A 26,930-nucleotide genomic window follows, 5' to 3' on the forward strand; every position below is an offset into this window, starting at 1 on the left:
CATGACAAACTTGAGTTTTGAAATGCTTGTGGGAGATGGGTACCAAAACAACTCGTGAAAGAGCATAAACAGAAGCTTTTACACATCTGCAAACAAAATTTGGACTGACACTGAAAAGAAGATAAAAGTCTCTAAAAAAAATTGTTACTGGTGATTAGACTTGGATTCATCACTGTGAGCCTAAGAATAAATGATAGAGTGTGGAATGGAAACATCCTCAGTTGCTGACCAAGAAAAAGTTCAAAAGTCAACCCTCAGCTGAAAAATTGATGTTTACAGTTTTCTGGGATTCTCCAGGGTCCACTATTGGAACTCTATCAGGGAAAAAGTTCATCAATAAACAGTGCTTGTTACAGTGACTTGCTCACTGCAGAGCTGAAGTGTAAGCTTTAGATTAAACACAGTTAGGACTGCTATCCAAGGGCATCATGATCCTGCATAACAGTGTGTGTCCACACACTGTTGGCATTTTGTACAAATTTTGTTTTGAGGTATTAAAGCATCCTCCCTATAGTCCTGGTCTTGCTCCATCAGACTTTCACCTGTTTTGTCCCCTGAAAGCAGCCCTTTGAGGATAAGGATTGACCTCTAATGAAGAAGTGAAGACAATGGTGCATTAGTGGCTTACAGCTCAGCCTAAAACATGTTTTAATAATGGAATATGTAAGTTTGTTCACAGATGGACAAAGTGTATTGAAAAACAAGGAGATTGTGTTGAAAAATGATGTACTTTGTCTTTTTAAAAAATCTGATTAGCAGTGAATTCTACAGCCAGAATGTGGGTACTTTTTTACTTGTCCTTCTATTATCCCCATTTTACATTTGAGTGGAAAGTAAATTGTCCTAGGTCACACTCAGATCAGTGACAGACAATAGTTAGAATCTATGTTTTCTGGTGAGTTTGGAAACTTCTGTGCTTTCTTGTGCTTCTTTTAATGTGCTGTATGTTTACCTTTTTAAAACAGAAATCTATTTTTTTTATTGTTGATGTTAGAATATACACAGCAGAACATACACCAGTTCAACAATTTCTACATGTACAATTCCATGACATTGATTACATTCTTCAAATTTTGCAAAGCTTTCTTTTCAGAATGATTTCTCCTCTTTAATAATAAACTCACAGCCTCCTAAAATGTCTGTCTAATCTTTCAAGTTGCTCTTGTCAATTTGATCTAATATGGTTTTTGTTTTGTTTTTATGGACACCTCAGACATCTTTACTTCACTTCTGTTATGCCATGAATTCCTAAGGAATAGGTTCTAGCAGCTCAGGCTTCTTTCCATTGGTTCTCACAAAGTGTGCCTCTCAGAGGGGAAAAGGGAGAGCAGGCGGGTGCTTTAGTTGAACCCAGGTACCTTTCTCTTTGGCTTCCTTTTTCTGATCATTTTCCTTCACTCACTTCAGAAAGCTATCTCAGCTCTTAGAGTGCTTAATATGCTCAGTGTGCACATTAATTCTCTTGGCAAGAATCTTTCCCTTGACTTGCTTGTTCACAACAATGCTGACAGCATAATGGGTCACATTGTAGACTCTTCGGTTTTGCCATGGTAATGTTTGTGGGGCATGCCTTTTTGAACTGTGCCCATTCCCTTGATGTCCAAAACATCGCCTTTCTTGTAGATTTGCATGTATATTGCCAAATGAACAACCCCATGTTTTCTAAAAGGCCTGGAGAGCATAGAGTGGGTACCCTACCTCTTTTCCTTTATGTTTGTCATCTTGGTGGATTACTGCAAGATGGCGGCTCCAGCCAAAAGCGATCTCATATGGTTTTTAAAAAGCATAATGCTCTAGGAGATATTCTTTACTAATTAAGGTAAACTATCATTTGATTTAAAGTGTTTTTCTGGGGATATTTTTGGTTTAAATTTTAAAGTTTAAAGATTATCTCAGGACAGTAGTTTTAGGGGTTTACCCAAGCCTCCAGATTGTTGTTGTTATCAGGTGCCATTGAGTTGGTACTAACTCATAGCGGCCCTATCCACAACCAAACAAAACACTGCTCAGTCCTGGGCCAACCTTTCAATCAGTGCTATGTTTGAGCCCATTGCTGCCACCACTGTGGCTAATCCATCTTGTTGGGGTTCTTTCTCTTTTTCTCCTAACCCTCCACTTTATGATATCCTTCTCCAGGGACTGGTCCCTCCTGATAGTATGCCCAAAGTATGAGAGACAAAGGCTGGTCATCTTGGCTTCTGAGGAGCATTCTGGCTGTACTTCTTCCAACACAGATCTCTTTGTTCCTTTGGCTTTACATAGTACTTTGAATAGTCTCCTTCAAAACCATAACTCAAATGCATCAGTTCTTCTACAGTCTTCCGCGTTCACTGCCCAACTTTTTTTTTTTTAAACTATGTGGTGGAATTTGTTATTGATTGTTACCTTAAGTTCTTTTTTAAATAAAAGACAGCAGCAGTCAAACTAGCAAGCAACAGATAGCTGCGGCTCATTCATAAATTATGTGGTAAACAGACAATAAATCCTAAGGAGACTGTCTATGAGAAAACCCAATTTACTTTGGCTGGAAAAGACAACAGATTTTTACATACAATGCCACTTCATTTAGATTCAGTTTCCAAGATAGCCTGCTTGTAGTTATACTTTAAAATTCTGTGAGAACTGCTGTTCTTTGTTTGTTTGTTTTGTTTTTGTTTTTATTGTGAATTGAGTGATAGTTTACATGGGAGAACATCAGCTTTATACTCATCCTATTGTGTTTCGTTTCATTGCAATGTTTATAGTCCCCTCCATGCATCATCATTCAACAGTACTTACTTCTAGTCCCTCTGTTTGTTTTTTGTTGTTTTGATGTATACCAGAACACTCAGAAATATATTATCATTCAAACAACCAAAGGACATACCCTCCAAGCCTGCTCCCACCTCCCCCCCACCCCCGGCCACCAGCACATGGCCCCTCTCCCTCCAGGAGTCTAGAGTCCTCAGCCGCTCCATCTCTCCATGTCATCATCTCTGCCTCCATCTCTGGCATCGCTGCTTCTCCAAATAGGGTCCCATACTCTGCTCCCGCTCTTCTCCCTTGATGGTCCCAGGGTCCTCTGCTCCTGGACTGCAAGATCAACCATTCCCCTCTATTTGTTACAAAATGTCTATCTTTACATTTGCAACAGTCACAGTCAGTCCTGATAGCAATTATTAACTATTGAATCGCAAGAGTCTTATCCCCATCTCCTTTTACCAGTTCCATCCAGACAGGTTGGAAACCACTCAGTAGAGATTCTATCATCCCCCATACCCTCTGAAACTAAACTCCCACTTGAAAACTTGTAAGGTACAATTTCCTTGTCTTACTGTAAAAATCAACCTTGGAGCCGCTTTCTAGATGAATTGCATTTGAATTCATGGTGATACATAATGAAAATATAAGGTCTTGAGCTCCACCTTTTACTTATGGAACTAGATTCTCCGTGGCTTGATAATTCTGCACACTAACTTTTAAGAATTACCTGCTAAGATTTGGTCAAACTATTCAAAAGCAAAATAATTTCCTTGTCCAGTCTGGGAAGCTAGTAGAATTTGGCTGTGGCATAGTTAATGGCATCAACATAACTAAGAATAAAATGTAGAGAATCCAAGGTCAACTGTCTGCTAGAAATGAAAAAGAAGAAGAAGGGGACGTCTGGTCCAATGGATCAAATTGGTAAGGTAGAGTGTGGCAGCTCTGTTCTTGGGGACATTCCCATCTCTTATCTCTAGAGTGGTGAGATTTCAATTAGGAGAATTTTTATTCAGGGTAAGGATAAATGGTCTAGAACTGTCTACCTCCTTTTGCTTTGATGCCATGATCAGTAAAACTTTTAATTTAATTTTTAATTCAGCTTTCCAGAGACCTGGATATTAAGAAAATTACTTAAAGGGCTACTTGTTCTGGAAATGAATGCTTAGTCATTCTCACTTACCTGTGGGTGTCCACAAGTTTGGTTGGCATTAGCCAGTTTCCCGTGGCCCAGCCAACTTTGGGGCACTGGTAGATCTACTTCTTGGGGCGGCCAAGCACCCTTCTACTTTTAGTGCAAGTGCATCTACTCTTGAATGCTAATAAGTATTTAAGTCAAGAAATGTAGTGTATCTGAAAGCAATGGTCTTTGCTGAATCAAAATACCACTGTCTTGTATTTTACAGATTGTTAGAAGATATAGTGACTTTGATTTGCTGAACAACAACTTACAGGTAAATATTTTGAAACTCCAGTTGGACTCACATTGACTGTTTGGGATGACTTCAAAACTGTTTGGAGTTGGCAATATCAAAAAAAAGAAATAGCAAGTTTCTCAAAGGATGTAGGCACATTCTTTAAACAGATGGAGATGTGCAGTTCTAAAAATAAATGTTGGGAACATGTGATTTATAGTTAATAGTTGCCTTGCAACTGAGTCTTTGTACCAGGCTGCATCCTCACTGGTCAGGGGCCCCTGAAGTATTATGTTCTTTTCACCAATTAGGAATGATCACTAGAGTTGCTCACTTAAATGGAGCTGGTACCTGAAACACAGTCCATCTGGCTCCCAAGCTTGTACTCTTTCCATTAAGCCATGCTGTTAGCATTATAGAGCAAGGGTCACAGTAACACTAGACTTTGCCTTTTGTGGTGTAACTTTTTCTCTTAAGCATGATTTTCTAAATTATTTTTCTTTAAATGTTCCTAACTTGGTGGCCAACACCTCCACATGTGTCTTCTTCCATAAAGATTACAGTCTTGGAAGCCCAATGGGACAGTTCTACTCTGTCCAAAGGGGTCATTGTGAGTCCCAGTGGACTCTACGGCAGTTGGTTTGGTCTTTGGTTTTCCATAATGGACAGATGGATGAGCTGCAAAGTCTCTCTCTGCAAACACAGCCAGTGCTGGGAATGATTGAAGGGTCCTAGTGGGGCTTCGGCACTATCGGAAGTAACTGACAATGTTACTTATGTCGTCACTTGGCAGACCAGTCTTCAAGTGCTGTGGATTGCTGAAGACCACTAGGCCTTTGTCAGACCTCAGATTTGATTGATAACATGAAAAACCAGGTACTGTCAAATTGAGTCTAACTCATGGCGAGCTCGTGTGTCAGAGTGGAAGAGAGGTTTCAATGGCTGATTTTTCAGAAGTAAATCACCAGGCCTTTCTTCTGAGGAGCCTCTGAGTGAACTCAAACTTTCACCCTCATGGTTAGCAGTCACCATTAGCCATTTGTACCACCCATGGACAATTAGTAACATAAAACACTTTACGCCTGAGCCAGGGTAGAAGTATTTGGCTTATGACCGTCTCAGCACGAAGGTGAAGGACTGCCCTTCCCATTGGTGAGCTAGTCATCATCAGTTTTTGAGTGACCTCTGATCCTGTCCACAAAAGTTAGCAGGACTGCTGGCCATTGGAGCATCCTTCAAAAGGCCAAGTTGTATTGATCAAACTTCAGAAAATAGAGTCTATAAAGTCCAAGCTTTAGCATTTCTTTACAACCCTGATGAAAGCATGCATGTCTTAGTTCGCTTCTAGTATGATTGTCCTACATATTAGTAAACCTTATGTCATTACCATATTTGTCATGCATTTGACACATGTTGTCTTCTTTTACTTGTGGTGGTGGTGGCAAGCTGTGGAAATAGTTTTGACTCATAGGCACCCTGTAGAGGATTTCTGAGGCTGTAAATATTTATGGGAGTAGAAAGCCTCATCTTTCTCCTGTGGAATAGCTGGTAATTTCAAACTGCTGACCTTGAGGTTAGCAGTATGACCTGTTTGAATCTCCAGCTAAAATATTGGCCAAGATTGAGCTCTCATAGTTGGTTTCATTTAAGGATTGTTGTAGCTTATTCTTTCAATTTAGACAAAAGTTGGGCATGGGATGACATGCTAGGGCATCAAGGGACAGTTTATCCCAGCTGTAGATTTTCCCCTTAAGTCTCTCCAGTTGCAGAGTCCCACATGACGTTTCTATAGTTAGGAGCTAACAGTGGTCTTACTATGTGTTTCTGCTTTTATGAACAAGTGAATCTTTTCCCAGTTCTAAACAAGGAAAGCGAGTGGCCCTTTATGCAATGATGTTCATCCAGGTCTGAGAAGGAATTATGGGAGAAATAGTTCTGAACTTGAAATGACTCAAAGACCCCAGCCCCAGAGAATGGTGATGGTAGGGGTATGGGTGAGGGAACTTATTTGCTAGTGCTCTTACTTTGAGATTATAAGGTTGATTGTCAATGACTATTTGATTATGGTCTTTTTAATGGAGTTCTAGTATGTCACTATAGAATAAGCACTGGACTGCTAACCAAAAGGTCATCGGTGCAAACCTACCAGTCACTTGGGAATCCTATTTAGGGTCACTATGTGTCGGAACTGACTCGACAGCACTTAGCTAACATAATATGCATGTATATTTGCTTCAGTGTAACTTTCCCTTTGAAAACAGCACTTTAAATGTGCATCGTATTTCAAATGCAAATATACATGTGTATTGATATTGGCTTATTTTGAGCAGGATGTGGCCAGCATCATTTCAGTGGGAGGTTTTTCTGGATCCAAGTAAACAAACAAAAGAAAGTACATGCAGCTTTTTGGCAACAAGATAATTTCAAAACAATCTCCCTAAAGCCCACCAAAAAGACTACAAAACCACAGAGCAAAGATATGACTGTGATTTTTCAGGCTTTGATTACTCTTTTAACGGATAAATGTATTCCTGCTGAAGACAGAGAAATATAATACACATATGTAGAGTTGTCCTAGTCCAATAAGAAAATGCTTAAGTGAAAAGAAAAGCAGTATATAAAATTATACATGAAGTATAATTTAATTATATGAAATGTTTAGGAAAAAAGATAGAAAGGGGTTAAGCCAAAATATTAGCAGTGGTGACTCCCCCAGGTGGTGGGACCATGGATTCTGGGTCCGACTGATTCTTTATACTGTCCTATGGAATAGGATCAACACTGAACTGCTAACTATAAGGTTGGCAGTTCAAACCCATCAACCACTCCTTGAAAACCCTATGTAGGGTTGCTGTGAGTCAGAACCAACTCAACATTGCTTAACAGCAACAATATTGTTCTGTAAGAAGCTCTGGTGGCAATGTGGGTTAGGCTTAGGCTGTTAATAGCTAGGTTGTCAGTTGAAACCCACCAACCACCAGCCGTGGTGGAAGAAAGATAAGACTTTCTGCTCCTATAAAGATTTGCAGTCTCTGAAACCCTGTATAGGGTCACTCTAAGTCTGACTTTACTCTGTGTCAGTGTATTTGTTTTTTGATGTTTGCACTTTTCAAATTCACTACCAAAAAACATATTAGCTCTGTAAGTAAACAATGACAACAACCCCACTACATTTTACAAAAATTGTATATTGAAGATATATTGTATTAACAGAAAGGAAAATCATCACTTTATTTTAGAACAAAAAAGAGCCTTTGATGATGCAGCTGCTAATGAAAAGGTTGATGGTTTGAAACAGCTGCTCCACAGAAGAACAATGTGGGGCAGTATGTTCCAGTAAAGATTACAACCTTGGAAATTCCATGGGGTAGCTGTACTCTGTCCTAGAGGCTTACTATGAGTCAGAATCGATTTGATGACAATGGGTTTTTAATTTCTTTTTAAGACACCGGCAAAAGCAGTGACTGTCTAAGGAAGGCAGGATGCCATGAAGAAAAGGAAAGAATGCAGAGGTTAAAATGTTGAGAACTAGGCAGAAAGCCCTTATACTTAGGAAGGAGTCGTGGCTGTGCCCCTTCCCAACAATGAGACCTTGGGCCAGTCATTTTCTTTCTCAGGCTTAATTTTCCCCTTCTGAAATAGAGGTGGAACCAACTGATCTCTGAGGTCTCTCTTAGCACAAATGTTTTGTGATTTGGATTTTAATGCATCTCATTTTTACTGTTTATTGGAGGAAACTGGAACAAAGCAGAGACTGTTGAGAGCTTAAAACTTTCTGAAGTACCAACTGTAACGTGGTCGAAGGCAATTTGCACCTCATAAGGAGCTCTGGTAGTGTAGTGGTTATGTATCAGGCTGCAAACCTTAAGGTCAGCAGTTCAAAACTACCAGCTGTTCCGCGGGAAAAAGATCAGGCTTTCTACTCCTGTAAGACTTACAGCCTTGGAAACCCTGTACAGGGTCGCTATGAGTTGGAGCCCACTCCACAGCACATCACGATGATGACGACGAAGATCTGATGGAGTCCTGGTGTGGTGCTGTGGGCGGGCTAATACGCTGAACTGCAAAGTTGTTTGAGCCACAAGGTTGGTGGTTCAAGCTCACCAGCCGCTCCTTGGAAACCCTATACAGGGTCACTATGGGTCAGAAACGACTCAACAGCACTTAACAGTAACAAGAAGATGTGATGATCAAAGTGAGTAAGGAGAGGTTAGCTGATTCAGAAGTCGAGGGTTTTCCCTGCAAACAAAAGCTTGTTTTCCTGAGAGTTGTTGTAGAATGAATGGTGTAGGATGTAGAGGCTTCTACTAGGTTAGCAATAGGCCAGGTTACAGGCTGGTTACAGATGCCCACTTTGAGGAGTAGCCTCCTTTTACATGGTCACTCAGCAGGCCATGAATAAAATTCCCGGGACTCCTGGCTTGCATGTTCTTGTTCTTCTTTTATAAGGAACCCAAACCATATCCCTAGGGCACATTGAAAAGCAAAGTTAGCAAAAGTGAGAAGATGAGAGCCCTGCTTGAAGGCATCAGTGTGGAGGTGTCTAGGAAATCAGTGGCTTGATAACTTGATCACTCTCTACTGATGTCCTTTCTCCTTCCTTTTTAATTAGTCACTGCAGCTCTGCATTTTATATTTTGTGATTGGTAAGCATTTTCGACAGGAGAAAGATGAGGCTTTCTGCTCCCGCAAAGATTTACAGGGTCTCTATGAGTTGGGACTGATTCAACACAGCATGTTACAACAACAAGCAGATTCGAAATTCTAAGTGAGAGAATAAATATCCCTTAAATGCTTTTTTTTTAAACAAAGGCAGGATTTTTAAAAAAAAACACACAACACATGTAGGTCTAGTTTTAGTACTTTTAGGAATATTTATTGTGGGTCTTAAACTCGGTCAAGAAAACCACCTCCTGCCTGTCTGACATTGCAGGGACTCAGTGGTCACAGCTGTTGGCAGCTGTTAGTAAAAGGACTCTCTGTTTCAACTGAGGATTTGAAAGAACTGATGGAATGTCTGGACAGATCAATACCTTTTCCTAAAGTGAAATGAAACTTAAATAAATTGGTTGAATCTTGGAGGCCACAAAGTTCAAACAAATACTTTATCAAATTCATTCTCACATCTTGCCATGAATGAAAAATACCCCAAACAGTGGGTTTGGGATTTGATGCTATCAGCCATGACTGTCCATCCTGAATTATGTAGGCTCCATTTGTTTATGTTGCATAGGTAAAGCAGGCAATGATGATTTTATTTGTTAAGGGTAATATTCTTTTTGTCCTTGTTGCATAGACAACCAATTTGATAAAGGAGTTTGTCTTTCTTTAACTGAAAAAAGTAGTGCATGAACCCTATAAACAGTTCAGAATGTATTGTAAAATGTTGTTGAATTGGTTCCAACTATAGTGATCCTGTATAGGGTTTCCAAGGCTGTAAAACTGTGCAGGAACAGAAAGCCTCATCTTTCTCCTGCAGAGTGACTGGTGCACTTGAACCGGCGACCTGTGGTTCACAGTCCAGTGCTTATCATACAGAGCCACCATACTGCCTTTCATAGTACAGAAATTTATAAAAAGAATTCTGTAACCAACCAACTCAAAGAGTTAGCGATTGATTGTTAACCAGATGGCATGAGTCCTTTTAGATACTTTTTGTGCATATATAAAACAATATCCCTGCACTTATACTCACACATTTATAAATAAGATTATATTCTGCAACTTAATAATTTTTAAAAACAAATTATTGTATATTTATTTACCATTCCATGCCCCCAAACAAATATAATGATACCGTTGTTGGCTCGGGTGTCAATGAACTGAATGCTATGCTTTCTTCATAAATATGCATTTTATTTAGTTAATAAAGAAATGGCTAGGAAGTAAAGCCTAACTGTATGGATAAGGAAAACAACTTAAAATTTAAATTTCTTATCTGGTAGTCAATTATGCCATGGAAGAAAATTAATTCTAAGTATGCTGTGACATGCTTTCATTATTATATGTTGGGGAGATCATCAGCCAGCCTTTCATCTTGTCTAATATAAAATTCCAGGTCTTCATTTGGCTGCATTATTGTTGTTTGAAAAGTATAGCGTGGAACAGGCTAAGTTGGATCGTCCACATGGGTGATTTAGATTACATGCTCATCTGGATTTAGGATGTCCTTTTCTTTAGACCTTTCCCTCGGGCAATACACATGCCACTTGGCCTGTTCTGATCTATGTGCAAGTGTTGAATAATACGCCGTTCTGAAAATAACTTTGCTCATTGAATTAAGATGTCAATCTGATTTTTTTTTCTTAATTTAAAAAATAAGCTCAATGTTTTAAATGATTTAGGAAACAGTAGGTCGAGCACATTTGTTTACTGTTTCTTCATGAAAACATTCTAAAGCAACAGTAAACTGACTTAAAAATACATATGTGTGCACCTATACATGCACACACAAACACACCCTCAAAGACAAGTAAAATGAAAAGAGAAAACATTTGAAGCCTTAAAGTGGTTGGATGAGAGAGGTAATTAACTAAGCAAATATGGGGAAACAGGATCAGAAAGACATAACCCCACTGAGTACCAGTCTATACTAACTCAGCCCCCAGAAGATTCAGTAGTTGGCAACACCAGGTGCCTCCAGAGTGCAGTAAAGAGCAATCAGGTCACAAGTCGCCCCTATTTGAGCCAACTGTGACTGCCCTCTCCACAGCAAAAAGGAGAAACTTAGTCTCTGTAGATGTAAACACATTTACCTAATAACTCTAGTAGCCCTAGCCCAGACTTCTTCCTCCACTTAGTTCCCAGATTACTGGCAACCAGGTTCTACCCTTCTGTCAGGAGATTGGAAGGTTATTTTCTGGTGAAACTGTCCAGACTAGACTAAAGATGAGCTAAGGATACTGAGTCAGGGTTTCCCCAGTGATAAGCTGAGTGAGTTTATCTGCTACAACAAAGCCCTCAGTTGATAAGCTTACCTAGAGATTCCAGTCAACTTTTTGGAATATGTTGATCATCAGATTCTTGAGGAACACTTTTAGTGAACAAAGCAAAAAGAAAAAGAAAGATAAAAGGTGTTTTTGCTTTTTTTTCTTCTTAATGATTTTATTGTGAATTGAGTGAAAGTTTACAGGGCAGATCATCAGTTTTATATTCAACAAATCATACACCTTGTTTCATTACAATGATTATAATCCTCTCCATGTACCATCAGTTAACAGCATTTCTCACTATTATTTTAGCTCTTTTTTTTTAAAAACACTCAGGCATATATAATAATTTACATCACCCAAAGGGCACATTCTGTAAGTCTGCCTCCTGGCTGCCAGCTCGCAGTCCCTCTCTTCCCATGAATCTAGAGTCCTCAGCTGCTGCCTCTCTCCATGTCTCCATCTTTGCCTCCATCTCTGGTGTTGCTGCTTCTCTGGATAAGGTCCCACATTCTGCTTATGCTCTCGGTTTCTGGACTGTAAGATTAACTACTCACCCGTTTTTGTTACAAAACTTCTATCTTTACAATTGTGAGAGTCATGATAACAATTACTCGCTATTCAGTCTTAAGAATCTTATCCCCATCTCTTCATCAGACCCATCTAGACAAGATGAAAACTATTTAGTGGGGACTCTACCTTCCCTCACACACTCTTAAACTAAACTCCCTCTTGAAACTCTGTAAGATAGTCACTTCATGCCTTTATTGCCCCCTCATTTTAGGTAGCCAGTGGAATAAAAGGTGTTATTTAGTGTCTTACAGCACTAAATAGCAGTAAGAAGATCTCTCCTTTATCAGCTCTGATAAGTTGCATTTTATCCAAAACTCTTAAAAACCAGCTGACTGCCCTTGAGCTGATTCTGAATCAGAGTGATTCTGTATAGAGTTTCTGAGGTTGTAAATATTTACAGTAGCAGAAAGCCTCATCTTTCTCCAATGGCACAGTGGGTGGGTTTGAACTGCCAGCCTTGGATTAGCAGTGCAGTACTTATCCTAGATCTCCATGTATTATATTCAGTATGCTATTAGTTGTTTGTTTGTTTTTTTTAAGCTCACTTAGAAACAAACCTGATGATAGTATGCATTGAAAACTTGTTGTTAATACCATTGAGTCTGTTTTACTCATTCTAAGCATGTATAGCGTTTCCAAGGTTTTATATGTTTGAGGAAGCAGAGAGCCTTATCTTTTGCCCATGGAAACTCATTAAGAAGGGTGAAAGTTAAAGGAAATATCCTAGCAAGTGTAATAGAAACATTTCTTTAAATTATGAAATAAGAGAAACAGGCTAACTAGAGAACGAGTCTAGGAGGTTCAACCTTGAAAAGTAAGGATTCCAGAAAAAGCATATGATATGGAGAGGAGGAGGAAGTAATTAATAAGCCAATATAAGAAAATACCAAAGAATTTAAGAATACGAGTTTCTCAATTGAAAGGGCCACCCACTGCTCAAACAGAGAGGATGAGAATAATGTTGTTAGGTGCTGTAGAGTTGGTTCTGACTCATATGGAACTTATGCACAACAGAATGAAACTTACCTGGGCCTGCACCATCCTCACAGTTGTTATGTTTGAACCCATTGCTCCTGCCACTGTGTCAATCCATCCTGCTGGGGTCTTCCTCTTTTTCACTAATCCTCCACTTTTCTGAGGTTGGTGTCCTTATTCAAGAATTGATTCGTCCCGACAAGATCTCCCAAACCCGAGAGATGAAGTCTCGTCATCCACACTTCTGGCTTTACTTCTTCCAAGATAGATTTGTGTGCTCTTCTGGAAGTCCATGGTACTTTCAGTATTCTCCACCAATACCATAACTCAAATGCATCAATTCGTCTATGCTATTCAATGTCCAACTTTCACTTGCATGTGAGGCAATTGAAAATACCATGGCTTGAGTCAGGTGCCTCTTAGTCTTCAACCTAGTATCTTTGCTTGTTAACACTTTAAAAAGGTCTTTTGCAGAAAATTTGCCTACTTCAATATGTTGTTTGATTTCTTGACTGATGCTTCCATGAGTGTTGATAGTTGATCCAAGCAAAATGAAGTCTTTGATAACTTCAATCTTTTCTCTGTTTTTCATTATTTTATTTATTGCTCCAATGGTGAGAATTTTTGCTTTCTCTACCTTGAGGTGCAGCCCATACTAAAGGCATTGTTCTTTGATCTTCATCAGTAAGTATTTTAAGCCCTCTTTGCTTCCAGCAAGCAAGGTTGTATCATTTGCATATACAGATTGTTAATGAGTCTTCCTCCAATCCTGATGCCACATTCTTCTTCATATAATTCAGTTTCTTGGATTATTTGCTCAGTATACTGACTGAATAAGTATGGTGAAAGGATACAACCATGACACACACCGTTCCTGGTTTAAAACCCCTTCTTATGTTCTAACCACAGTCTCTGCCTAAGTACAGGTTCTACATGAACACAATTGAGTATTCTGGAATACCTATTATTCTAGATGTTATCCATCATTTGTCATGATACACATAGTTAAAAACATTTGCATAGACAGCAAGGCACAATTAAACATCTTTCTGGTATTCTCTGCATTTAACCAAGATCCGTCTGATGTCACCAATAGTATCCCTAATTCCACATCCTCTTCTGAATCCAGCTTGAATTTCTGGCAGTTCCCTGTCAATGTATTGTTGCAATAATTTTTAAATTATCTTCAGCAAAATTTTACTTACATATTAATAATATTATTAGATAATTTTCACATTCCATTGGGTCACCTTTCTTTGGAATGCTCACAGATATGGATCTCTTCCACTTGATTAGCCAGGTAACTGTCTTCTAAATTCTTGGCATAGATGAGTGAATACTTCCAGTGCTGCTTCAGTTTATTGAGCGATTTCTATTTGTATTCCATCAGTTCCTGGAGACTTGTTTTTCTCCAGTGTCTTCAGGGTAGCTTTGATTTCTTCATCAGTTCTTGATCATTTGCTGCTCTTGAAATGTTTGAACATTGACCATTTCTTTTTGGTTCAGTGCCTTTGTGTATTCCTTACGTCATCTTTTAATGCCTTCTGTATTATTCAATATTTTGCTCATGTTGTTGTTGTTATGTGCCTTGGAGTCGGTTCCGACTCATAGCGATCCTGTACAGGGTTTCCAAGGCTGTAAATCTTTACGGGAGCAGAAAGCCTCATCTTTCTCCCATGGAACAGCTGGTAGTTTTGAACTGCTGACCTTGAGGTTAGCAGCCCAATTCATAACCACTATGCTACCAGAGCTCCTTTTGCTCACAGAATCCTTCAATATAGCAAGTCAAGGCTTACATTTTTCTTCAGTTCTTTCGGCTTCAGAAATGCTGAGTATGTTTTTCCTTTATGGTTTTCTAACTCCTGGTCTTTGCACATTTCTTTATAATATTTTACTTTGTTTTATCAAGCTGCCCTTTGACATTTTCTGTTCTGCTCTTTTACTTCCTTATGTCTTCTAGTCACTTTAGCTTCTCTGTGCTCAAGAGCAATTTCCAGAGTCTCTTCTGACATCCATTTTCATCCTTGATTTCTTTCCTGTGTTTTTAATGACCTTTTGCTTTCTTCCTGTGTGGTATTCTTGATGTCATCCCACAACTCTTCTGGTCTTCATTCATTAGTGTCTAGTGTACCATGTCTATTCTGTAGATAATCTCTAAATTCAGATGGAATATTCAAGGTCATATTTTGATTCTTCCAGAGTTGCTTTTATTTTCTTCTGCTTCAGCCTGAACTTGCATATGAGCAATTGATGGCCTGTTCCATAATCTACTCCTGGCCTTGATTTGGCTGATGATATTGAGCTTTTCTACCATCTCTTCCCACAGATGTAGTTAATCTGATTTCTTTGTATTCCCTCCAATCCTGATGCCACATTCTTCTTGCGTGGTCCATGTATACAGTCACTTTTTATGCTGTTTAGAAAAGGTATTTTCTATGAAGCAGTCATTGTTCCTGCAAAATTCTATCATGGGGTCTCCAGCATCATTTCTGTAACCAAGGCCATATTTTCCAACTACTGATCCTTTCTCTTTGTTTCCAACTTTTACATTCCAGTCACAAGTAATTATCAATGTATCTTGATTTCATGTTTGATCAATTTCAAACTTTAGAAGTCGGTAGAATTCTTTATCTTCATCATTACTGGCTCTAGTGTAAATTTGAATAATAGTGGTATTAACTGGTCTTCCGTGTAGGAAGCATGTAGACAGTGTTGTACTTCAAGATAGATTTTGAAATGATGATAAATGCAACACAATTTGTCTTCTTCAATTTGACTTTCCTGGCATAGTAAACTATATGATTATCTGATTCAAAATGACCAATACCTGTCTGTTTCAACTTACTAATGCCTAGAATATGGGTCTTTATGTGTTCCATTTATCTGCATAAAAGTTGGTCCAAATAGTGGCAGATGAATTCACACATTGAGACCAAAGAAAAGAACCTATAAGCTTCCAAGTACAAAACAGTAAGTCATACATAAAGCATCAGGAATCAGTACTGCTTCTAACATTTTATAGCTGCACTGGAAATTAGAAGGAAATACAGGAGTTCCTTGAAGTTCTGAAGAAAAAGTATTGGTAGCTTAGAGTACCATACCAGTGTTGATGTTTTGAAGTGCCATTGAGTCAGTTCCGACCCATAGCGACACTGTATAGGGTTTCCAATGAGCAGCTGGTGATCTTGACCCTCTGACCTTGTGGTTCAAACCAACTTTGCAATCTAGTGCATTAACCCACAGTGCCACAAGAGGACTATAAATCAAGTGTGAAGGTAGAATAGACATTTTTACATATGCTAGTTTTCAAAAAATGTATTTCCCTTGCTCCCTTTTTTTGGGAAGCTGACTGACTATATTCTCCACCAAAAACAAGGCTATTTTATTTTATTTTATTTTTTCCTTAAAAGAACAGTATGAGATAAAGGCACAGTAAAGAGGCACAGACATCTCCAGAATGGGTAGAGGGAAGTCTCAGGCTGCCAGGCAGCGTAGGGGCACTAGTCCTGTTTGGAGCATGTCACAGGCCTCTGTGACATACTCTTGAACATGAAATTGATGCATCTGTGTATTTGAGTGAGTTAAGAGAAGGCTTAGACAGAGTTTGGAGTTTTATAGGAAAATGTAGACTTTAAGTTGGGGGAAAAAAGAACTATGGCTATTTGGGTCAGTTGTGAATGTCATTTACCTGATGTAAACATGAATATTATAGGAAGCAAAATGATAGTATCAGTATACTGGATGAACTGGAGACTGGATGTGTGGGGTAAGGTCAGGATTATGAAAGATTATTTAATCCTTATCTTCCACACTGAGGAATTTATGAGCTAATGCCTACAAATGAAAAAAATCAAACTATAACAACATAAGCTTTCTTCACTGTAACAGTCAAATGTGTACATCTTTGAGGAGGAGTGTCATGGACTTCCAATAGTAATAAAGGAACTATTGATTTAAAATTATGCTTATATATAAGTTTGATAAAAATAAAAACAATTTTAAAAAGCCTTTAAATTTACTATGTTTAATCCAGTATTCTATCAGTCCTAAAATGCACATTCTTGGTTTATTTTTAAATATTTTTCATGTCACTGAAATTATAATGTCTTAGATTTAATGAAATATTGTAGTCCAAGATTCTGATATTGTCATATTTTAGAATAGCTAGAGTATAATGTCTTTTTTTTTTTAAGATTTCAGGACTGAGTCTACCTCTCCCTCCCAAAAAACTGATTGGCAACATGGAGCGAGAATTTATCGCTGAGAGACAGAAAGGTCTTCAGAACTATCTCAATGTTCTCACCACCAATCATATCTTGTCTAGCTGTGAGCTGGTTAAGAAGTTTTTAGATCCCAACAACTATGCTGCGAACTACACTGGTAAGCTACAGCCATACAGGCAAATCTTCCCATAAGGGAGGTGCCCATCATGCTAATAGGGCATTATTCATTTACTAATGCTTACTTGAGTTCTTAGGAACTGGTGGAGTAGTGGGTTTTGCACTGGACCGATATCTGCAAGGTCGATAGTTCAAGCCCACCAGAACGGCTTTTTACTTCCATAAAGATTTACAGCCTCAGAACTATACAGTGTTGTTATGAGTTGGAACCAACTCTACAGTACACAACCACCACCACCACCACTATTACCACTTGAGTTTGTGTGTGTCACATTGGTTTTGTTTTTCTTTTTAATATTTACTTGATTGTGGGTTACTGTAGATTAATAAGGAGAAAGTAATTTGTTCCCAAAATGTTCATAACATCTGCATAAAAAAAAATGAAAGAGAAATGACCATTTCTTTTTGGTACTGGATATATTCCTTCCATCTTCTTTTGATTCTTTCTGCATCACTCAATATTTTGCCCATGTTGTTGTTGTTAGGTGCCATTGAGTAGGTACCAACTCATAGCAACCTTATGCACAGCAGAATGAAACACTGCCCAATCCTGGGCCAACCTCAGTACTTTTGCCATGCTTGAGTCCATCAATGCTGCCACTTGGCCATTCCATCTCGTTGGGGGTCTTCCTCTTTTACTCTGACCCTCCATCTTACCAAACATGCTATCCTTCTCCAGCGACTGGTCCCGCCTGACAATATGTCCGAAGTATGAGAGATGAAGTTTGGCCATCTTGGCCTCCAAGGAGCACTCTGGCTGCACTTCTTCCAAAACAGATCTATTGGTTCTTTTGGCAGCCCATGGCACTTTCAATATTCTCCTCCAACACCATAACTCAAAAGCATCAATTCTTCCACAGTCTTCCTTGTTCACTGGCCAGCTTTAACATGCATATGAGGTCATTGAAAATACCATGGCTTGGATCAAGCGCACCTTAGTCCTCAAGCTGACACCTGTGCTCTTCAATGCTTTAAAAAGGTCTTGTGCAGCAGATTTGCCTAATGCAACATATCGTTTGATTTCTTGACTGCTACTTCTGTGAGTGTTGGTAGCTGATCCAAGATTTTGCCCATAGAATCCTTCAATATTGCAAGTTGAGGCTTGAATTTTTTCTTCAGCTCTTTCAGCTTGAGAAATGCTAAGTGTGTTCTTCGTTTTCAGTTTTCTAATTCCAGGTCTTTGTACTTTTCATTATAATACTCAAAAAACTTGGAGGTAGTATAAAAGCACAAAACATGTCATTGGGCCAATTTACATACTTAGTTTTTATTATCTGTTCTAAGAGAACAGAGAGCAAATAATCTAAAACAATGTATACAATATTCTCACTTAGATTTGTATTTGGTTCTGTTTTTGTTTACAGTTTGAATATAGTGTGTTGGAATCACAACAGTGATTCAGAAGACCCCTTTCTGTGTCTGAATTTTCAGTTGCTCCCTGAGGCTCATTCACTGAAAAACACCCACCTAAGAAGGAGGTATTTTTCCCCCTGGATCAGGGTAGCAGCCAGGAGCCTGAGATGGAAAGCCAGTGTCAGAAACCAAAGCCGAATGTCAGCAGAATGAGTGACTAAATATTTAATAGTCTTTGTTGTGGAATTGAAGATACCAGTAGAGACCATTGTAGAGCTAAATCAATGAATAGAATTCAACTGATTTGTTAATACCAAGCCTAGCTTAGAATCTTTCTAAGTGAAAGTCTAAGCATTGTTTCCCTGCTAAGAGAGCAGTTATTTATATGCTACTTAGAACAAATTGTATCAGATAATTAAGTCTTTAAAACACTGCTTTTGGTGTAATTAGAGGAAGGCACTTTTATTCCTGTTTCTTAGAGGGGAAAATAAAGATCCACTTGTCATGCACCAAACTTTTCTGCTTAATAGAGTCCACTGGGGTGCTTTACAAAATCCTCAAGCCCAGGCTGCACTCATGTCAATTAAATCAGAACTTGGGGGTGGCAGGCTAGAGCTCAGACATCAGTAGTTTATAAAGCTCCCATATGATTCCAATGCATCTGAACACCGCAGCGCTTGGGTCTTGCTTTTGTATTGTGGTCCTGTGACCAGCAGCACTAGTCATATGGGGAACAACCAAACCCATTACCATTGCATTAACTCCTTCTCATAGTGACCCCCTGTGTATGAGGATAGAAACGTAGGGTTTTCAGTGGCTGTTTTGATGGGAGCTGAACACTAGGTCTTCTTAGGGTGCCTCTGGGTGTGTTAACCTTTGCACCACCCAAGGACTCTGGGAGCTTCTTGTTGTTGTTGTTAGGTGCCATCGAGTCAATACCGACTCATAGCGACCCTGTGCACAGCAGAACAAAACACTGCCCAATTCTGGGCCAGCCTCACTACTGTTGCCATGCTTGAGTCCATCGATGCTGCCACTTGGCCAATCCATCTCTTTGGGGGTCTTCCTCTTTTTCTCTGACCCTCCACCTTACCAAACATGTGATCCTTCTCCAGTGACTGGTCCCTTCTGACAATATATCTGAAGTATGAGAGACGAAGTTTGGCCATCCTGGCCTCCAAGGAGCACTCTGGCTGCACTTTTTCCAAAACGGATCTGCTGGTTCTTTTGGAAGCCTATAGCACTTCAGTATTCTCAAAAGCATCAATTCTTCTGTGGTCTTCCTTATTCACTGTCCAGCTATTGCATGCATATAAGGTGATTGAAAATACCATGGCTTGGGTCAGGTGCACCTTCGTCCTCAAGCTAACATATTTGCTCTTCAATGCTTTAAAAAGGTCTTGTGCAGCAGATTTACCTAACACAATACATCATTTGAGTTCTTGACTGCTGCTTCCATGAGTGTTGATAGTTGATCCAAGAAAAATGAAGTCCTTGACAACTTCAATCTTTTCTCCATTGATAAGAATGTTGTTTACTGGTCCAGTGGTGAGGATTTTTGTTTTCTTTACACTGAGATGTAATCTATACTGAAGGCTGTGCTCTTTGATCTTCATCAGTAAATGTTTTAAGTCCTCTTCACTTTCAGCATGCAAGGTTGTATCATCTGCATATCGCAGGTTGTTAATGAGTCTTCCTCCAATCCTGATGCCACATTTTTCTTCTTATAGCCCAGCTTCTCAGATTATTTGCTCAGCATACAGGTTGAATAAGTATGGTGAAAGAATACAACCTTGTTGCACACCTTTCTTAATTTTAAAACATTCAGTGTTCCTATGTTCTGTTTGAACAACTGGCTCTTGGTCCAAGTACAGATTCCTCATGAGCACAATTAAGTGTTCTGGAATACTCATACTTCACAATGTTGTCCATAGCTTGTCATGATGTACACAATCGAAAGCCTTTGCATAGTCAGTAAAGCACAGGTAAACATCTTTCTGATATTCTCTGTTTCCATCCAAGATCCATCAGACATCAGCAATGATATCCCTCGTTCCACTGCCTCTTCTGAATCCAGCTTGAACCTCTGGAGTTTCTTTGTCAATGTATGCTTACAGCCGTTTCTATGTTACCTTTAGTAACATTTTACTCGCATGGGATATCAAAGAGATCTCTAAATTCAGGTGGGATACATAAATTGAAGGTCATATTTTGGCTCTCGTGGACTTGTTTTCATTTTCTTCAGCTTCAGTTTGAATTTGCATATGAGTAATTGATGGTCTTTTCCAGTCTGTCCCTGGCCTTGTTTTCACTGATGATATGGGGCTTTTCCATCGTCTCTTTCCACAGATGTAGTCAATTTGATTTCTGTGTATTCCATCTGGTGAGGTCCATGTGTATAGTTGTCTCTTATGCTGTCTAAAGAAGGCATTTGAAATGAACAAATCATTGATTTTGCAGAATTCTACCATGTTTTCTCCAGCATCATTTCTATTTCCAAGGCCATATTTTCCAACTACTGATCCTTCCTCTTTCCTCCCAACTTTTGCATTCCAGTCACCAGTAATGATCAATACATCTTGATTGCATGTTTGATCTGTTTCAGATTGAAGAAGTTGGTAGAATTCTATTTCATCCTCACTGTCTAAGTGGTTGGTGCGTAAATTTGAATAATAGTGGTATTAACTGGTCTTCCCTGTAGCCGCATGGATGTTATCCTATCACAGACAGCGTTGTACCTCATGACTGATCTAGATATGTTCTTTTTTGACAATGATGCAACACCATTTCTCTTCAGTTTGTCATTTCTGGCATAGTAAATGATGTGGATGTCAGATTCAAAATGGCCAATACCAGTCCATTTCAGCTCACTAATGCCTAAGATATCGATATTTATACATTCCATTTCATTTTTGACAACTTCCAGTTTTCCCAGATTCGTACTTCGTACATTCCATGTTCCAATTTTCAATGGATGTTTACAGCTGTTTCTCTTCATTTTGAGTTGTGCCCCATCAGGAAATGAAGGTCCCACAGGCTCTTCTCCCATGGGCTTTAACTCCATTTGCGTCATCATGGTTATGAGGAGGCAGCTCTTCCCCAGTCGCATTTTTAGTACCTTCCAATCTGAGGGGCTCATTTTCCGGCACTTTATCTGACTGCTTCTCTACTATTCATAAGGTTTTCAGTGACTAAATATTCGGAAGTAGTCTCCTAGTCTCCTTCTTCCTAGTCTGTCTTCGTCTGGAAGCTCATCTGAAACCTGTCCGCCATGGTTGACCCTGCTGGTATTTAAAATACCTGTTGCATAGCTTCCAAAATCACAGCAACTCACAAGCCACCACAGTACGACAAACTGACAGACTAGTGGTGGTGAGAGCTTGTTAAATATGTAGAATTCAAGCCCAGCCCCAGACTTGCTGAATCAGGAAATGTATTCTAACAAGGTATGCGCTTTAAAGTTTGAGAAGCCTTACTCTAGATTGCACCTCCTGCCTTACATAAGTGCCATGCAGGGGCTAAGAAAAAATACTTTTCCAGAACATAACAAACAGAAGGAAGTTGATTTCAAAATCACATTTACTATAAATTACAAAACCTCACATTGAACTGGTATAAAGATTTCAGTCTTCCTTTACTTGTCTTTTAGATGCAAAGGAGAAAAGACATCACAGGTAGTACTGGGGCTCCCAGAACAGCTGGCATTCTGTCAGAGAAACATCTCCCAGGGTTTCCATTTATCTCTGCTTCCCCTCAAATTGTTCTCTAAATTGCCTGACACAGCAGGTCCTCCGGATTGACTGTTGATAACAAAGCAACTTTGGTTCCTCTACATTATTTCCTCAGAGTGTCTGCTAATATTACCCTGAGGGCAGACATCAAGGTGTGATGCCATTCATTGCATGCACAGTAACTGTCTGCAGGTGCTGGGGATGCACGTCTCTGTTGTCAGGGAGCTAGTACCAGAGCACATTGAGTTTCCTGGGGTCAGAGCTAGGCAGGAGCTTGGAGCAGACTCATCAAAATACTTTCCAGGCCTTAACTATTACACAGATGCTATTGTGGTGCTGGTAGGTGCAGTTAGGTTGATTTTTGACACATAGCAACCCCATAATGTTTAAAAAATCAACCCAATAGCACCTGCCAGTAACAACAATAGCATCTTTATTAGTAATAGCTAAGGCTGTCTTGAAGGAGCCCTGGTAGCGTAGTGCGTTATGCGTTGGGCTGTTAACCACAAGGTCATCAGCATTTCGAGTCCGCCAGGTTTCTGCTCCTGTAAAGATTTACAGCCTTGGAAACCCTATATAAGTTCACTATGAGTCGGAACCGAATTGATGGTACACAGCCACCACTGCCACCAGGTTGTCTTGAAGACACCATTGATAGAATTGTGGGTGTCAAAGGCAGTTCTGGTGAGGGCTCAGAAGGAAGTGAGGAGAACCATAGAGAAAGTCTCTATTGTCTTAGAGACTAATGTTGCTAAAAATGTGGACATTAAATGTGTGTTTGGTAAGGTTTTAAAAGAAAATGACATGTGATTGGACAATGTAAGAAGGAGTCTGCTTTTTATAAAGTGGCAAAGAATTTGTGTCACTTATGTTCATATGTTTGGTGGAAAATAAAATTTGTAACTGAGTAACTTGGATATCTGATTGAGGAGATTTCTATGCGAAATCTTAAAGGGGCCATGTGTTTTCTCCTTCCCACTTACAGCAAAATGCAAGAAAAAAGAGGTGGACTTAAAAAATAAACTGTACAAAATGAAAACAAAACTTAAAGTTCTGGAAAATTCTGTTATACAAATTAAGGATACATGACCTAGAATTTTTACCAAGGATGTGGCTATACAAAGTTTTGTTAAAGAGATTAAGCCTGTCACTGTTGGATCTAACCAACTATCACAGCAGAAAATCTATCAGCTTAGACTGAAGAAGACCGAGAAAGAACAGAAGGAGAGAGAACATATGTTCTTGTAATTCTGTAGGCAGTAAACAGGCCAAAGGAACTACATGTGTCTTCCTCCAAAAAAAGAAAAGAACCATCCTTTGAGCAATTCAGATATCAGCAGAACTGTTGGAAGGAGTGCAGGAATCAGGACCTTCTTGGATTCAAAGGCCTAAGTCTCTTGAATCTCAGAGGGTAGTGTCACAGCCTCCTAGGTGTTACAGACTTGAATCTTCACCAGCTTATTTCCAGGGTGCAGGACTTTTGTTAAGTGTGTCAGGGGTAGGGAGCTGCTGCCCAAAGCTGGAAGAAGGAGCTGTTGTGCCCAAGGAGCACAGGGCTTGCCGGGCCAGAGGGTGTAGGTCACCAGTAAGATGAACTAGGAGAATAGGGTTGTCCAAAGCCGAGGGAGCAGAGTTGCCATCCCAGTGGACTTCAAAGGCAGGGGAAAGACCAGGTAATGTGTGCCTGTGAAGATTATAGCTTATGTGAGTCTAAGGGGTCCATGTTATGGGCAGCTGCTGGAAGTTCAGCTCTGTCACTTGGGATCAGGATGTGTCAAAACTTAACTCATGACAACTAACAACAACACAACAGACTAGATAATAGAAACATGGTGATTCTTGCAAAGGGAAAGGTAATATGTCACATGGGAGAAGTCAGCATGATGTGACCAAGGTAAATGAAGACATTGAGAGATACGCAAGAAAAAAGAATGACTACTTTTTTGTGTGTGCTTAAACCAAGTCATGGTATTTTCAGTGACCTCATATGCGTGCAAAAACTGGACAGTAAATAAAGAAGACTGAAGAAGAATTGATGCCTTTGAATTATGGTGTTGGTAAGGAATATTGAATATATCATGAGCTTCCAGAAGAATAAGCAAATTTGTGTTGGAAGAAATAGTCAGAATTCTCCTTAAAAGTAAAGATGGCAGCACTTGTCTCATATACTTAGGATATGTTATCAGGAGCACCAGCCCCTGAGAAGGACATCATGCTCAGTAGAGGACTAGCGCACAAGAGGAAACCTTCTATGAGATGATTGACACAGTGACTGTAACAATAGGTTCAAACATAGTAACAGTTGTGAGGATGGAGCAGGACCAGTAAGGTTTTCATTCTATTGTGCATAGTTTCGCTAGGAATGGGAACCAACTTGATGTACTTAACTACAGTCTAACAAGAGTAAATGCCATAGCATATACAATTCTGCAACAAAAGTAGTAACAAACAAAAATTTTGTAGTGATTACATAGATAGAAATATGTGCTAAACTGGTGTGGGACTCTGTGTGTGTGTGTGTGTATATATATATAGATATATACACACACACACACACACACACACACATATTTGTATCTGCTGCATATATGTAGTAGAGCATATATGGTGTACAGATATGGAAAGTTCTTAGAAATATCCAACCACTTGATAGGACGGAGTCACTGGGTTTGAAGGCTAAGGACTATAGTCTTGGAGGACATATAAGTCAATGGTATAAAGTAGTTCATAAAAATAATGTGCTATATCCTAGTTTGATGAGTAGCATCTGGGGTCTTAAAAGCTTGTGAGCAGTCATCTAAGATAGCTATTGGTCTCTTCCCATCTGGAACGAAGGAGAGTGAAGGAAACCAAAGATTCATGGAAATAATTAGTCCCCATGACCAATGGTCCACATGAACCACAGCCTCTTGTGCCTGAGACTAGAATTAGATGATGCCTGGCTACCACTTCCAACCATTCTGACCAGGGACACAATAGACAGTCCCAGTTAGGATGAGATAAAAATGTAGAAAAAACCAGATTCATTAAAAAAAAAAAAAAAACAGATTTACTGCACTGATAGAGACTGGAGGCACCCCAAAACTACCATCCTAAGATACCTTTTAACCCAGAGCTGAAGTCACTCCCAGAAGTCACCTTGCAGCCAAATAGCATGTGAAAACTTCAAAAGTTCATGGAAAAATTCCATTATCTTTTCATTTCATTTTCCCATGAACTGTGGGGGGGCTCCCTCACAGATTGGCCTATAAAATAACCAGTAACACTCATAAGGAATATGCTCCTTGAAGCAATCAACTATACCAGACCAAATGGGCAAAATTTGCCCCAAAATGAAAATGAGGAGGTAAAGAGGGGCAGGAAAACTGGAAGAATGGAAACAGGGAAGGCAGGGTGGAAATGGGGATAGTGGCAACACATTGTGGGGATAGTGTCTAATGTCGTGGAAAATCTGAGTATGAATTGTTGAATGGCAAACTTTTTTCGAGTGTGTGTGTGTTTCATTGTTTGTTTTTAACTTTTTATTGTGAATTGGGTGAAGGTTTATAGAGCAGATATATTTCGCATTCAACAATTCATACATACTTAATTGCAATCCACACAATGTAACATCACTTATCCAACTTCCTTCCTGTGTCTCCCATCTCTGTTTCTCTTTCTCCACTAGCTGTTCTGAACTTTGTCCTTGGAAAATACTGCCATGTTGATATTACATGGTTGATTATTCTTAGGTGTACATACCTCCCCAGTGTCATTGTTCCCCTTATAGACTTGTCTGTTGTTTGCCTGAAAATTGAACTGGGGGAAGAAGTTCATTTCTAGGCCTGAAGGTTGGCTGAAGGCCATAGTCTGATAGGTTCTGCCACAGTCTTTATCCAACCACAGTCCTGAGCTCAAATGAGAAAATAATTTGCTGGGTAAACTTTCACCTAAAACACAATGTTAACACACACAAAAGGACATCATGATTGGTCAAGTGGGGAGTCGGCAGAGGTGAGGGAGGACCTCAGTGAAATGAACTGACACAGTCACCAAAACAATGGACTCAAACATAGCAACATTAAGAAATCACAGAAGGGCTGGGGCAGGGAGAGTGTGCTCCTCTGGTCATCACTTGTGGATGTCTGGATCCTTGCCAATGACTGCAGCCAGCAATTAGGACCCAGTCCTTACCAAGTGTGAAGAGAGCTGGGGGTGTTGCTCAGAATCTGGTCTCTGTGGATTTATTACTCCATGTGCTCTACCCACCCTAATGGCCAGTAACTGCTGCTGGTCTCAGAAATCTAGCTCTGTCCCTGCTCTGTGGATACCAAGATCCCTGAAACTCTTACCCACCTTCCTGTACTTTCCCTTCTTGCATCTAATTCATGTCTTGCTTGCCTTGCTTCACTCTGGTTATGTCCACACAGTTTCTCTGTCTCTTTTTAGAAATTTGGTAAAGTTGCCTTCCTATGCTCCTTACCCAGGATTGCTGCTGGCTTTGTCTCAAGATGACCACTCTGTGCCAGGCTTACTAGTAGGACACTTCTATTCAGTATCTTCCTCATTCTCTGTTTTTGTTCAGTTTCTTCTTTTTTTATTTATTTTTATTTAAAGAAAATATTTTTATTGGAACTTATAAAAATACTTCCATAACATTTTCTGGTCGTTCCCCCCCGTACCCCCCCCACCCAGTTTGATATGTTTTGTTTTTGTTTTTGTTTTTGTTTTTAATTTAAGGTTTTTATTGTGGATTGAGTGAAAGTTTACAGGGCACATCATCAGTTTCACATTCAACAATTCGTATAACTTGTTTCATTACATTGATTATAATCC

General features: G+C 39.5%; 1 protein-coding gene and 1 pseudogene across 8 annotated transcripts in view; one reads left to right on the forward strand and one right to left on the reverse strand.

Annotated features, from left to right (window-relative positions):
• The window catches only part of PXK (PX domain containing serine/threonine kinase), a 152,424-nt gene that overhangs the window by 74,683 nt on the left and 50,811 nt on the right, over positions 1–26,930 (forward strand). For 5 of the 8 annotated variants that reach the window (XM_006862083.1, XM_006862085.1, XM_006862082.1 and 2 more), the window contains exons 3-4: positions 4,146–4,193; positions 16,825–17,011. The exons of 1 other annotated variant lie outside the window; for it this stretch is intronic. In XM_006862083.1, the coding sequence (XP_006862145.1) occupies positions 4,146–4,193; positions 16,825–17,011 (235 nt within the window). The remainder of the gene's footprint in view (positions 1–4,145; positions 4,194–16,824; positions 17,012–26,930) is intronic. 2 more of the 8 variants (XM_006862088.1, XM_006862086.1) reach the window with 1 other exon arrangement.
• LOC102829699 lies at positions 1,234–1,721 on the reverse strand (annotated as a pseudogene).

The sequence above is a fragment of the Chrysochloris asiatica genome, unplaced genomic scaffold (assembly GCF_000296735.1).
Source record: "Chrysochloris asiatica unplaced genomic scaffold, ChrAsi1.0 scaffold00046, whole genome shotgun sequence".
Taxonomy (NCBI): Eukaryota; Metazoa; Chordata; class Mammalia; order Afrosoricida; family Chrysochloridae; genus Chrysochloris; species Chrysochloris asiatica.